This window comes from Equus caballus, chromosome 16 (genome assembly GCF_041296265.1).
Source record: "Equus caballus isolate H_3958 breed thoroughbred chromosome 16, TB-T2T, whole genome shotgun sequence".
In the NCBI taxonomy this organism is placed as follows: Eukaryota; Metazoa; Chordata; class Mammalia; order Perissodactyla; family Equidae; genus Equus; species Equus caballus.
Genome location: NC_091699.1, coordinates 57,829,502 through 57,841,656, shown reverse-complemented (window position 1 = coordinate 57,841,656; position 12,155 = coordinate 57,829,502). Strand labels below are relative to the sequence as shown.

General features: G+C 41.1%; 1 protein-coding gene across 3 annotated transcripts in view; it reads right to left on the bottom strand.

Annotated features, from left to right (window-relative positions):
* Positions 1 to 12,155, bottom strand: part of SCN11A (sodium voltage-gated channel alpha subunit 11) — a 146,385-nt gene that overhangs the window by 22,148 nt on the left and 112,082 nt on the right. For all 3 annotated transcript variants that reach the window (XM_001916599.5, XM_070238926.1, XM_070238927.1), the window contains 4 exons: positions 8,604 to 8,717; positions 7,760 to 7,874; positions 5,662 to 5,816; positions 1,919 to 2,092 (listed from right to left, as the gene is read on the bottom strand). In XM_001916599.5, coding sequence (XP_001916634.4) covers positions 1,919 to 2,092; positions 5,662 to 5,816; positions 7,760 to 7,874; positions 8,604 to 8,717 — 558 coding nt within the window. The remainder of the gene's footprint in view (positions 1 to 1,918; positions 2,093 to 5,661; positions 5,817 to 7,759; positions 7,875 to 8,603; positions 8,718 to 12,155) is intronic.

The window sequence follows — 12,155 nt, the reverse complement described above, 5'->3', positions numbered from 1 at the left end:
TTTGTTGCATTCATTTTGTTATCAATGTTATACTTGTCTCAATAAATACATCTGCAACCTGCCTTTCGTTTTCTTTTCTTTCTAACAATCTGAATAAGGTTGTGTTAACTGCTTGTCTTAGTTCAGGCTGCTATGACAGAATACAATAATGTGGCTGGCTTATAAATAACAGAAATTTATGTCTTATAGTCTGGAGGCTGGAAAGTCCAAGATCAAGGCACCAGCAGAGTCAGTGTCTGGAGAGAGCCTGCTTCCTGGTTCATAGAGGGACCTCTTCTCCCTGTGTCTTCACATGGCAGAAGGGGTGAGGAAGCTCTGTGGGGTCTCTTTTATAAGAGCATTAGTCCCACTCATGACAGCTCTGCCATCAGGACCTAATCACCTCCCAAAGGCCCCACCTCCAAAAACCAACACATTGGGGAGTAGGTTTCAACCGATGAATTTTGGGGGTTCAGACATTCACTATATAGTATTACTCCTTGGAATTTTGGTAAAACCTTGTCAAACCATCTGGGCCTGGTGCCATTTTTTGGCAGTGTGGTATTGGACTCCTGTTTTGATATTTTAAATAGTTATTGTTATATTATAAATGCTTAGGCTTTCCATTTTGTATCTGGTCAAATTTGGGCAATTTATAGTCAACACTCTCATTTTTACTCATGTAAAAACTTATGTCAAAAGAGGGAAGCACTTTTCTTAAGGTTACACAGAAAGAGAACAGACAAGGTAGCTTTAGGACCAGTCTCCTAAGTTTAGGTGAGGAAACCACAGGTCCCTAGAAGGGAGATACCAATAATCTGTCCACTATCATGGATTCCTCACTATAATCTAATAAGATAACGAGTGCAGAGTGATTTGCACTCTGGAAACTGGAAAAACGTGGATGTTTTTATTCCATTTTTTGACTTCTATTGGAGCTTCTATGGCACTGATGCCTTTCTAAAATGCCTGAACCACATGGCTTATTTGTATCTACCAACAATATTATGGTTCTCTAGCAGGGTGTGCTGACCGCATGGCTTATGTTTATACATTTGTGATATCTATTTCCTTAAATAGCAAGGACAAAGGCTAAATAATTAGTTCATGGTAGAAGATATGGATATTAAAATCAAGGTCTTTGGAGTAAGACTTACTAGGATTGAGTCTCACCTCCACCACTTCAAGCTGGGCAATCTTGAACATGTTTCTTAGCCTCTCTATGACTTAGTTTCTTTCTATGTATATGAGAAAAATAATAGTACCTATCACATGGATTGACTGTGATAACTGAAAGAGAAAATGTATTTGAAGTATACGGCAGAGTACTTGGCAGAGAAAGCACTCAATAAATGTAATCTACCATTACTATTATCGGCCTTAGCATCACACAGACCAAGGTGTGAATCCCAGTTTCACATGAAACAAGTTGCTGATCATCTGAGCTTCAGGTTTCTTTGTCTGGAACGTGGTGGGTGATATATAACTCTGTTTAACTCGTAACATTGTGCAGACTAAGTATGTGAATAATCCTCTTATGTTGCTTGACAATCAAGATGGAGAGCAGCCAAGTCTGTTGGCTGCTGACCTGCTTACAAGTCTTAAAAAGAAATGGAAAGTTGGAAGGAGGAGAGAAAATGGAGGATACTCAAGTTATTCCAGGTATACGTCATACATGAGCAGTGCTTATAGAGAGAAGTGGATGAGTGCCATCACAGAAAGGGTTGGGGTAGTAAGCATATGAAATGCAGTGTAAGAGGAAGGGGACCCAGGAAAGGCAGAACTTTGGATAAATGACAACTACTTACAAGTTCTGTGAAGAAAAATTCTTGGAGAGGCACCCACATGAGGCATACGGGCACAGCAGCTCCTATATGATCCCCTATCCCACCCCATCCTCCATCCCTACCTGCATGGGATACAGAGATGGCAAACTTACAATCACAATGACGAAATCGAGCCAGCACCAGGCACTGGAGAAATACTTCCCAAATCCAAAGGCCACCCATTTCAGACCCATCTCGAGGATAAAAATGTATGTGAAAACACTGTCAGTATAATTAAGTAATGCTTGAATATTGGGTTTGTTAGTAAGGTGAATATCTTCAAATACCTGAAATGATAAAGCATAGCCATAGGCCAGTTTGAATATTTGCACAGAACTCCTTGTTAACTTTACTTTTTATTTTTCTCCCTTATCTGAATAAACTAGTATCTCTCTTGATGATGAAGTTTTACTCAAAAAGCATTAAGGCTGAACTTTTCCAATGGAATCAATTGAGTAAGTAAAACTGGAAGAAGGAAAATCCTATTTCTAGACCTCTGTCACCACTATAGACTTCTAGGCTCTCATCACTGGCCCCTGGAATATAAAAACATCTCCCTAATGGCTCACCACATCATTTCCTGGTCTTCCTAATTCTTTCAACTCTTGCCAACAATATCTTGCCAACTTTTCCAGAACCACCTAGAGGCATACACATCTTTTTCATCCTTCTAGTTACCTTAGAGGCTCCGTTCAGTGGCTCTCCATTGCTTATAACATCCAGTCCAAACACCTTAGCCCACACTCCAGATCCCGCCAACCCTGAGTCACATCATCTTCCACCCAACAGCCTTATCCACTTACCCTAGTGTTCCCTACAGATGTGATCATTTTGTATGTGCACCGTGACATGCAAAAGCTTGGGAAGCTCTGGTCTAGAGCTCCCAGTACAAATTACTTTGAATATTAAACATTCATTCAGTGTGATTATGAAAATGAGACATCCTAGCATTCAGAGAGACTCTTTTTCATGCTACATCTAAACATTTCGCTCACCCAAAGTGTGTGTGTAATTCTTCAGGGTCTATATAACTACAGTATAAGCTGTCCTTTTGGCCCTTACAGAGTTGCTGAGGATGAAAAAATAGAGAGAAGGAGCCCCGGCACTAAACCTGCCAAGACATTTGGGTAAACACTGAAGGCAAGAAAGAAATCAGCCCCGCTGCCAGGGACTAAGGTAATCCATAGCTTCATGGCCGTGAGGAAGAAGAACGCAAACGAGTAAGACAGTCTCACTTCCAACTCCCAAGTGGGCATCTGACTGGAGAAGGCCCTCCTTCTCCTCATCTGTCCTGCTGGCTCCTCAGTAGCCTTTAGATCTCCATTTAGCTAATATTTTCTACAGGAAAGTGTCTTTCTTCCACCAAGACTGAGTTAGGTGCCCATCCTACATGGCCTCATGTCACCCACTGCTTCTCTGACAGTAGCGCTGAGGCCCTGGTCTGTAATTGCCTGGACTCCATCTATCTTCATTACTAGACTCCAAGCTCCTAGAAGTTAGGGTTCTTGTCTGTGTATTTTCCTCTTGTGGAGAGACAAATCTGAATATTTTTGGAAGCTTATTTTCTCTCATTTTGGAAACTTAGCAACAAGCTGGCTCAGTAGGTCTGAGTTTGCTCAATGGAAGAGCAGACTGATATCAGTAACTGAGCTTTGGAGTCTCCCACATTATAACGAGGCCATTTCCTAATCCAGGAAGCTCCCATTACTATATAGCTCCCCAGACCAGAGCTTCTCAAACTCTAACAAGCCCCAAATCACCTAGATTCTGTTCAGCAGGTCTGGGGTGGGCCCAAGATTCTGCATTTCTAACAAGTTTCCAGGTGACACCGAGGCTGCTGATCCATATACCACATACAGTGGCAGGGGACTAAATGTTTTTTGTCTCCATTTCTGTACAAATACGTATAGTGAAACAGGGCCTGGATCCCTCTTCTGGAGCCCTCTGTATTATGTGTTCAGCCTTGCTCTGCCCAGCCTACACTGGCCTCATCTGAAGGCAGATGAGAACCAGGAAGATTGTGTGCCCTCTGCTACTTCTCTGATTAGAAATTTTCTCGTATGGCGCCACGGGGCATGTGTCTGTAGCCTTTTGACAACACCATTGCTTTTCTACTGGCCAGCACAGGGGTTGGTAGACACCAATTACCACTGAGGAATAAATGAAAGAAACCTACCACTTGAATAAGAGTAGACAGCCGGTGAAAATATAATCACCAGAAGATGACAGGGAACCCTAGATCAAGGGTTAGCAATAAAAAGGAAGTTCCGTGGGATAGTTTTAGAGAAATTCCCTTTTTTGTTTGAGGAATAATTTACATTGCAGTAAGTAATAATGGAGATATCTGTTGATCATAGGCTCTGGTGGGCCCCAGTATGTGCTCATGTTCTTTCACCTAGAGATTATATGGGTGTAAAACACTAACCGGGAAGATAGTGGTGAAGGAGCAAGCTATTTCCTTGTCCCTTCCATTTACTACTGACTTATTGTGAGATGTTCTGTGACTCCAAATCAATAAAGGAGAACTCAGGAGTCCATTCACTTACATAACAAATAGTAAGAGAATTTAGTTCTCTATTATGGCCATTTTAGGGGGAGATACAAGAGAGAAGGGGAGGGAGGGAGAAAGAGAAACATGTAGGTGACAAAAGAGAAGATACTATCTCCCAAGGGGGGAGGGGGTGGGGTGAAGAGGAGGCAGGAAGGACCAAAAGGTGAGGAGGGAGAGCAGGAAGGAGTTTATGACCACGTGGCTACGGAGGCTGATGGATTCAGAGCTATTTCCAGACCTCACTGGACACCCACCCCTTAATTTAGAAGGATCTGTCATGCACATAAATCAGCATCTCTTTGTCCCTCCTCTCAAAGGATCACTAGTGGTGGAAAATATCAGGACAACTTATTTTATCCTAATCTGGTCTCTGTAGCCTTCTCCTGATGTTTTACCTTTTAGAAATCTATGGTCTGCAGGAAAAGAGAGGGGGGGAGCATTCTAGAGAAGGAAACACATAGGATAGAGAGAAAATGTCTAGAAATCCTCTAGAATGATGAACAGCCCTGGGGTCAAGGGCCAGACTCCAATAGCCTCTTCAAAGTGCTGGTTTTTCAAACATGTAGATACAGAGCTTAGATTGGTGGTTACCAGAGGGGAAAGGGGGCAGGGAGGAGGGCGAAAGGGCTGACTGCGCACATGTGTGTAGTGATGGATGAGAATTAGTCTTTGGGTGGTGAACATGATGTAATCTACACAGAAATCGAAATATAATGACATACACTTGAAATTTAAAAAAAAGAGGTAAAGATAAGACATAATTTCTATAAAAAAGTATATTCCCTTCTGGCCCTTTAGGACATTTTCAAAGGCTAGTTATCAAAAAAAGAGTCAATAGAATTAAACAAAAGTTTATACCATTAAGCTCCAGTGAGGAAAAGATTCAATTCAGAGGAGCACAAAAATATATGTATAGAGAATAAAATAAATTAAATCTACAACTTAATCTTCAAACAGGACACACTTAGTTAAATTTTCTAAGTATGTGATACGATAGGATTTAAAGTCATTTGGTTTAAATTCATAATTAAAGAAATAAAGATACCACATTTATTAAGTAAGTAAATAAAGTGCTGGTTTTTGCCATGCTTCCCCACAGGTAAATTCTTTGGCTTTGGGATTTCCCAGTTGGAGCATGACTCCAGAAGTTGTTGTGCTAAATCCTATCCTCAAGGGGATCCAGCAGCAGAGATCCCATTTCTGCCTGGTCTCCCCACATTCACAGCCCCATGAAGGCTCAAGTCAGAATGCAGCTCCCCCAGATGCCTTGATCCCCAATGTCCTCACAAGACTGTGATAATTTACCAGTGCCCCGCTGCTCAGCAGAATCACAAAGATAATAAAACTCTCAAACCAGCCGTGTTTCACTATTTGGTAGCAGGTTTTCCGCAGGTTCCACCAAGTGATCCAGGAAGACTTTCTCTTGACCATAGCACAGCATGGGAAGCAGCAACTTAGGACTGCAAGGAATGAGCAGCAGCACTCTCATTAGAGTCTGTAGGCCCAACTCTTCACCCCTCCCTTTATGCCCGCCCTGCCCATCCTGTGCCTTTGCAATTCCTCCCAATAAAGAGGTGGAGTCTTTTTCCAACCCTTTGAATCCGGGCTCAGCCATGTGACTTGATTTGGCCAATGGAGCAGAGTGAGAGTCACAACATGCCAGCTCTCAGCCTGGGCTTTGAGAGGCCTTTCATATTTCCACTTGCTTTCCTGCACCAGCTCCACAAGAAAACCATACTTGGGCCATCCCACTGGTTCCAGGAGGAGGAGGCTAGACATGTGGTGCAGAGCCAAGTTGCCCAGTTAAGCTCATGCTAGAGTAGCTAGTCATTACCACTCACACGAATAAAGCCAGCCAAGATCAACAGAGATAAGCAACCTAGATGAGCAGAATCATGCAGACACATGTTTATTATTGTATGCCACTGAGGTTTTATGTTTGTTTATCACGCAGCAATTATTTTGGCAAAAGTAAACAGTGTTCTAAGGATTGCAAGGAACGAGGTGAGGATGGACATAGGCTTTGTGAACCACCCAAACCACACGTGGAAGAATGTGATCAGTTGTTGAGGTGTTTACACATAGCTGAGCACTTGATCTCAACGCACGCAAGCCTGAAGCATAAACCACATCACCCTTTTCAACTGTCTCCTCCTCCCCTCCTCCAAATTCTGATTACAACATTCCACTCCTTTCCTCACCATCTTCCTAAGCCACAGTGAGGTCTCCTCAGTCTGCCCCTTGCCTTGCTCTATCTTTCAGAACATCAGTAGGTTAATTTCCCTAAAAGGATGCTTTTTTCCATCTTTCATTACACTCCTCCCTTCTTCTACCCACCTTGCTTCTCCATCTCCACTGTTGACATCCTGTGCACACCTTAAGGACCAGTCCAAATAAAGTCAGGAGAACAGTAATCTCTCCCTAGCCTGACTCTGACCCCGTGGGCAGCTTTGGGGTTGTCAAACAACCTGGAATGAGTTTGAAATGAATTCTTGGTGTTCTTTCTGAGACCAGTCTAGTCTCAAACTTACAGTGAAACTTTTAATTTTTAGATTCATTCATTTAAGTTATTTTTTTGTCTATCTATCTATGAACATTCGTTGAGTCCATAATCTTGGCCAGATTCTATTCTCACACTAGAGATACAATATTGATGAAGTCACTGTCTTTGTTTTTAAGAACTTCACGGGAGAGACAGACACAAATAAATTCCCACAATAAACATAGGGAATAATGAAGGCAATTAAAAAGGAACCATTACATTCACTCAAGGAATCAGGAAAGGCTGCATTTATTGATTGCTTATTATGTGCCAGATACTCTTCTAAATGATGTGCATTCACTCATTTAATACCCACAGCAACTCTTTGCAGTAGATACTATTATAATACCTATTTTATAAATGAGGCACAGAGAGATTAAGTAAATTGAACAAGTCACACAGCAAGTAAATAGAGAAGTCAGAATTTGAGCTCAGGCAGTCTGGCTCCAGATTTGAAGCTCCTAACTACAATGCTATCCTGCTTCCAGAGAAAAATCTTGAGGGATGAGTTGAGGGCCTGGCAGGAGCTCCAATCAACCCTCGAACTTATGGTCAAATTCTTTTGGTGTATGACCTCAAGTGCATGATGACAATGGGTATACTGGGGACTATACAAAGTGACAGACATATTTCTACTCTAGTTGTTGGGCTGTGTAAGCTGAGCCCACCAGAATCAAGAATTTCCTGAAATCCCCTTTGCCTGGACCTGCAAATGGCCCCAAGAATCTATGGGTGTTCCCTCTTCACTTTTTCCTCCAGTAGAAGCAGAAAGAAGGCATCTTCAAAACCACGGAATTTCAAAGGATAAGAGAATCCCATCCAAATATTCTATAAACTGGATGCAAGAACACTGCCACTTACCTTTGGGCAAACATCTCCCTGGGGTTTTTTTGGGAACCATTTCAGGTACCTGCCCAAAGGGATCCTGTGGATCAATGGTGCTACATTCTGAGAACACACTGGTAGCATCAGACTTCTGCACATCAGAACAAAGGAAAGGGGGATCATTTACCAAGACTCTCTCTCACCTTGGTCATACCTAATACCTAATTGTACGACTTTCAGAGGATAAAGCTAGCTAGGCAAAGCCTTCTAGGTATGAGAGGTATCTGGAAAGTGTCACTCTTGTTGGGCCCTTTTCTAAATGCTCTGACCAGACCTGACTTCAGGGAGAATTCTCTAACTGCTCTCCCCTGGCTGAAGAAAAGCAAGGTGGATGACAACACAGTACCTCAACATTTTCTCCCTAAAAGTCATACTTCTGATCATCTGCCTAAGCCCAAATAGGGAGGAAGCCAGGTGATGAGAAGAAGGCTACTTCACTGGGACTGTAATTTTCAGCTACCTTAACTCCTGGAGTAACAGGTCCAGACCAGTGCCAGATTTTGCCCTCCAGGAGACATTTTGGCAACATCTAGAAACATTTCTTATTTCACAACTGGGGGGTGCTATTGGCATCTAGTGAGTAGAGGCTATGGATGCTGCTAAACATCCTGCAGTACACAGAAGAGCCTACCACAACAAAATTATCCTGCCGCAAATCTCACAGGAGAGAGGTTGAGAAACCCTGGCCTAGGCCTTTTCTTAAGATTTGATTCCAGCAGTTTGCTCTGCACTAATCTTGATACTTTTCCATAGTGGCCGTCTCAGAGAAGGTGTATGGATGAGCCACATATTCCTTCTGGGGACACCCTGGGAAAATTACCTTTCGGGAATTTTGTTCTAACAGAGAAGCACCATCTTCAGAGAACACGTCAATTTCCACACTTTGAACTCCTGGGCTGCTGGACTTCTTGGTCTCCTGGTGGAGTTCAGAGGCCTGACACAAAGAAGCCCACAGTAGAATTAATATTGCTCCTGGACATCTCTCTTGAGATGAAACAAGTTTGAATTCTATTTGGTTTTCTGTTTGTCATGAAAATTGTAGCATTATTACTCTATTTACTTTTTAAAACTGCTCCAGGAAAAACTCAACATAAAATAATTCTGGGAAAACTACTATAGGAAAAAGATAATGAAACTTACTCAGAAGTCATATAATTAAAACAATATGGTTTTGGTCCAAAATTCACCAAATAATTCAGAGGTGAAACTTACTGTATCCTTTCAGCTCAATGGCTAAATAATAAATTATTTGATAAATGGTACCGATATAATTAGCTATCCCTGAAGAAATACTACAATGCCAGTATACAGTAAAAATAAAATCCATAATCATTTGATAATCCAATATAAAAGTAGAGGAGTAAAAATGTTAGAAGAATCATTTGGAAAATAAATTTTTTATCCTTTGGGGTACAGAAGGTGGCTTGGCAAAATAGAAAACCAAAAGGCATAAAGAAAAATATATCACTACATAAAAATGAAAAATAAATTTTGTCTGATGACTTGCAGGGATATCCAAGAAGGATGTTTGAAGTCATCCTAAAATCTGTGTGAGGGTTCCTGTGAATCTGACATTGTAAGGTCATAATTTAAGAACACTTCTCCCTTTTGAACACATGCAATGACATACACACACGCACGCACGCACAAGCATACACACAAAAAACAGCTAAACATATCTGTGGACCAGACACAGAACAGAAATATAAAGTAGTAACCATTTAAAGCACATAGCAAGTAATGGTGACTAAAGTGCCCATGTGAGGGAAGGAACCACAGCTATGTCCAAGGTTTGAAACTTTGGGCTGGGTTGAAGTTCTCTCACTTAAGAGAGAAAGCCAAAACAAGCTGTGGCCAATGCTTGGAATTACAATTATACAAAGCAGTGTACATAAGGAGGCAGGAGGAAGTACAGACTCAGAAACAGGACCTGAGCAAAGGTGCCCACTGGTTCAGTGACTGGATGTGCACTATGTCTCGTATCACTATTAGACAAGAATCTCAAGTTGGCAATATAAGACTTGGTTCTGAAATGGATGCCCTAGAAAGGTCTATTAAAGACATGACAGAACTTGGATTGCAAAGAGGTTGACAGATCCTTCCACTAAAGGTGAGCTTTCAGACTAACACTGCAAAATATATAAATAAACAAAGATAAAATAGTGGTCCCTGAAACTTAACTACTGGGAGGTGAATTTACATAAGGACAAAAGAGAAATTAACATAATAATCTGAAAGTGTTATTAAAATTAATAAGTTTAGGATTTAATAAAAAAGATATATGGAGTTTCACTTGATGACAGTGTAAGAAGCTCCATGGACAAGTTCCCCATGGACATGAAATAAGCATAAGCAGTGAAAAATATTTTTAAAAACTCATTTAAAGTCTCTGGAAATAGTCCTAAGGGCATACAGTAAATGAAGAAACATGTATTCAAGAAAATCCACAAAATTCAGTAATAAAAACAGGAGTCCATGGCACTTGAGGCATGATCAGCTCTATTGCTCCCCACTCCTCAACTCAGTTTCATGGAAGCCCCACTCTAGGCGGATGTGACCAAAAAGATGGGGCTCCCTCTACTCTCAGCTCCCAATCCAGGGATACGTATCTCACCAGGAGGTGTAGGTCACCAGCTTGTCTCATCCCCTTCAACTCTGAGTTGAAGAGGCTAAATTCCTGGTGAATGTGGCCAAGAATTTGTGTTCGCTCTTTCAATTCAGCCTCTATTGGTAGGACAGAGACTCTGCTTCAGGTTCAACAGCTTGAGAATACTGGGGCCCTGATCACCCTCACCCCAGGTAGTTTGTATGGCGGAGATTCCATGCATGAAGAGGGCAACTGAGAAAATGAGAGGCTACTGCTCCTCTGAGTATCTGGAGCAGTGGCTAAGATATTTGCCCAGGGTGGGAAGCAATCCATAAGAAACAAGAGCTCTGAAACCCTCCACAAAAGAACTGACTTTATTTGAAACACAAATTGGGGAAGTTCTAGCCTAAAGGTGCTCTTGAAAACAAAGGAGATTTTGATGGTAAGCAAATAAGAAGAGACCCATAGCTTTTCTTCATTAAAGGCAACAAATAAACCACAGGTTAGCAAGTTCACCACAGAGAACTACGGAAAGAGATAGCCAGGAAGAGTCTTCCCAGGGTTGGAACAAATCTCAAAGGCTAGCCTTAAAAATACTCCTTCCTGAATTTAATTAGATCAGACTATGGAGCAGTTAATGCCCTGTCGCATTGTCAAAAACAACAGAGTAATTAGTGGAGCCTAAAAACTGAGTGTGATAGCAAATGAGGAAGACAGATTAACAGAGAGATCATGGAAAGACATAATCAAAGGGAGCCCTGCTAAAACAACTGTCACTGTGGAGTGACTGTGTACAAACCCAAGACTGTGCCCTCTGAGGAGTGACATCCATGACGTGTGGGGGGTGGAGGGCAGGAAGAGCAGGGAATAGATTTCACTAAAATAGTCTACCCAAGTCACCAAACAAATAAGCCCCAGAGAGGAGAGAAGGGAATCAGTTCCAGAGCTGCTACAATAAATTAGTTAAAATGATCAATTTTTAACAAAAATTATGAAACATGCAAGAAACAGGAAAATGTGATCCATACACAGGAAAAAAGCAGGCAACAGAAACTGCCTGTGAGAGGGTCTAGATGTCAGAGTTAACAAAGAATGCAAAGCAGTCATTATAAATATTTCTAGAAAACAAAAAAATAATATTTAGAAAAGGATGCTATGATGACAATGTATAATCAAATAGAAATGTCAATTAAAAGAGAGAAATTATTTTAGAAAATGGAAATTCTGGAGTTGAAATGTACAATAACTGAAATGAAAAATTCACTAGAGGGAGCAGGAGTACATTTGAACTGGCAGGACGAAGAAACAGTGAACTTGAAGAGGGATCAATAGAGATTATGCAATCCAAAGAGCCCACAGAAAAAAGAAGAAAGAATACTTAAAAGAAACTCAGAGGTATGTGGGACACCCTTAAACACGTCAACCAGAAAGATAGGAGGGAGAAAGAGGAGCAGAAAAAAAATACTCAAAGAAATAAACTTCCCAAATAAGACTGAAAATATTAATCAACACATCTAAGAAGCTCACAGAATTCAAAGTAGGATGAACACAAAGAGATCCACACCTAGACACATCATAGCAAAATTGCTGAAAGCCAAAGATAAAATCTTGAAAGTAGCGAGAGGAAAGTGGCTCATCCATATACTAGGGGACTCCAATGAAATTAAGAGCTGATTTCTCATTAGAAACAATGGAGACTAGAAGGCAAAGTGCTGAAATTGAAAAACAAATGTGAACCAAGATTCTTTTAAATTATTTTTATTTTTATTTTCTTTTGCAGAGGAA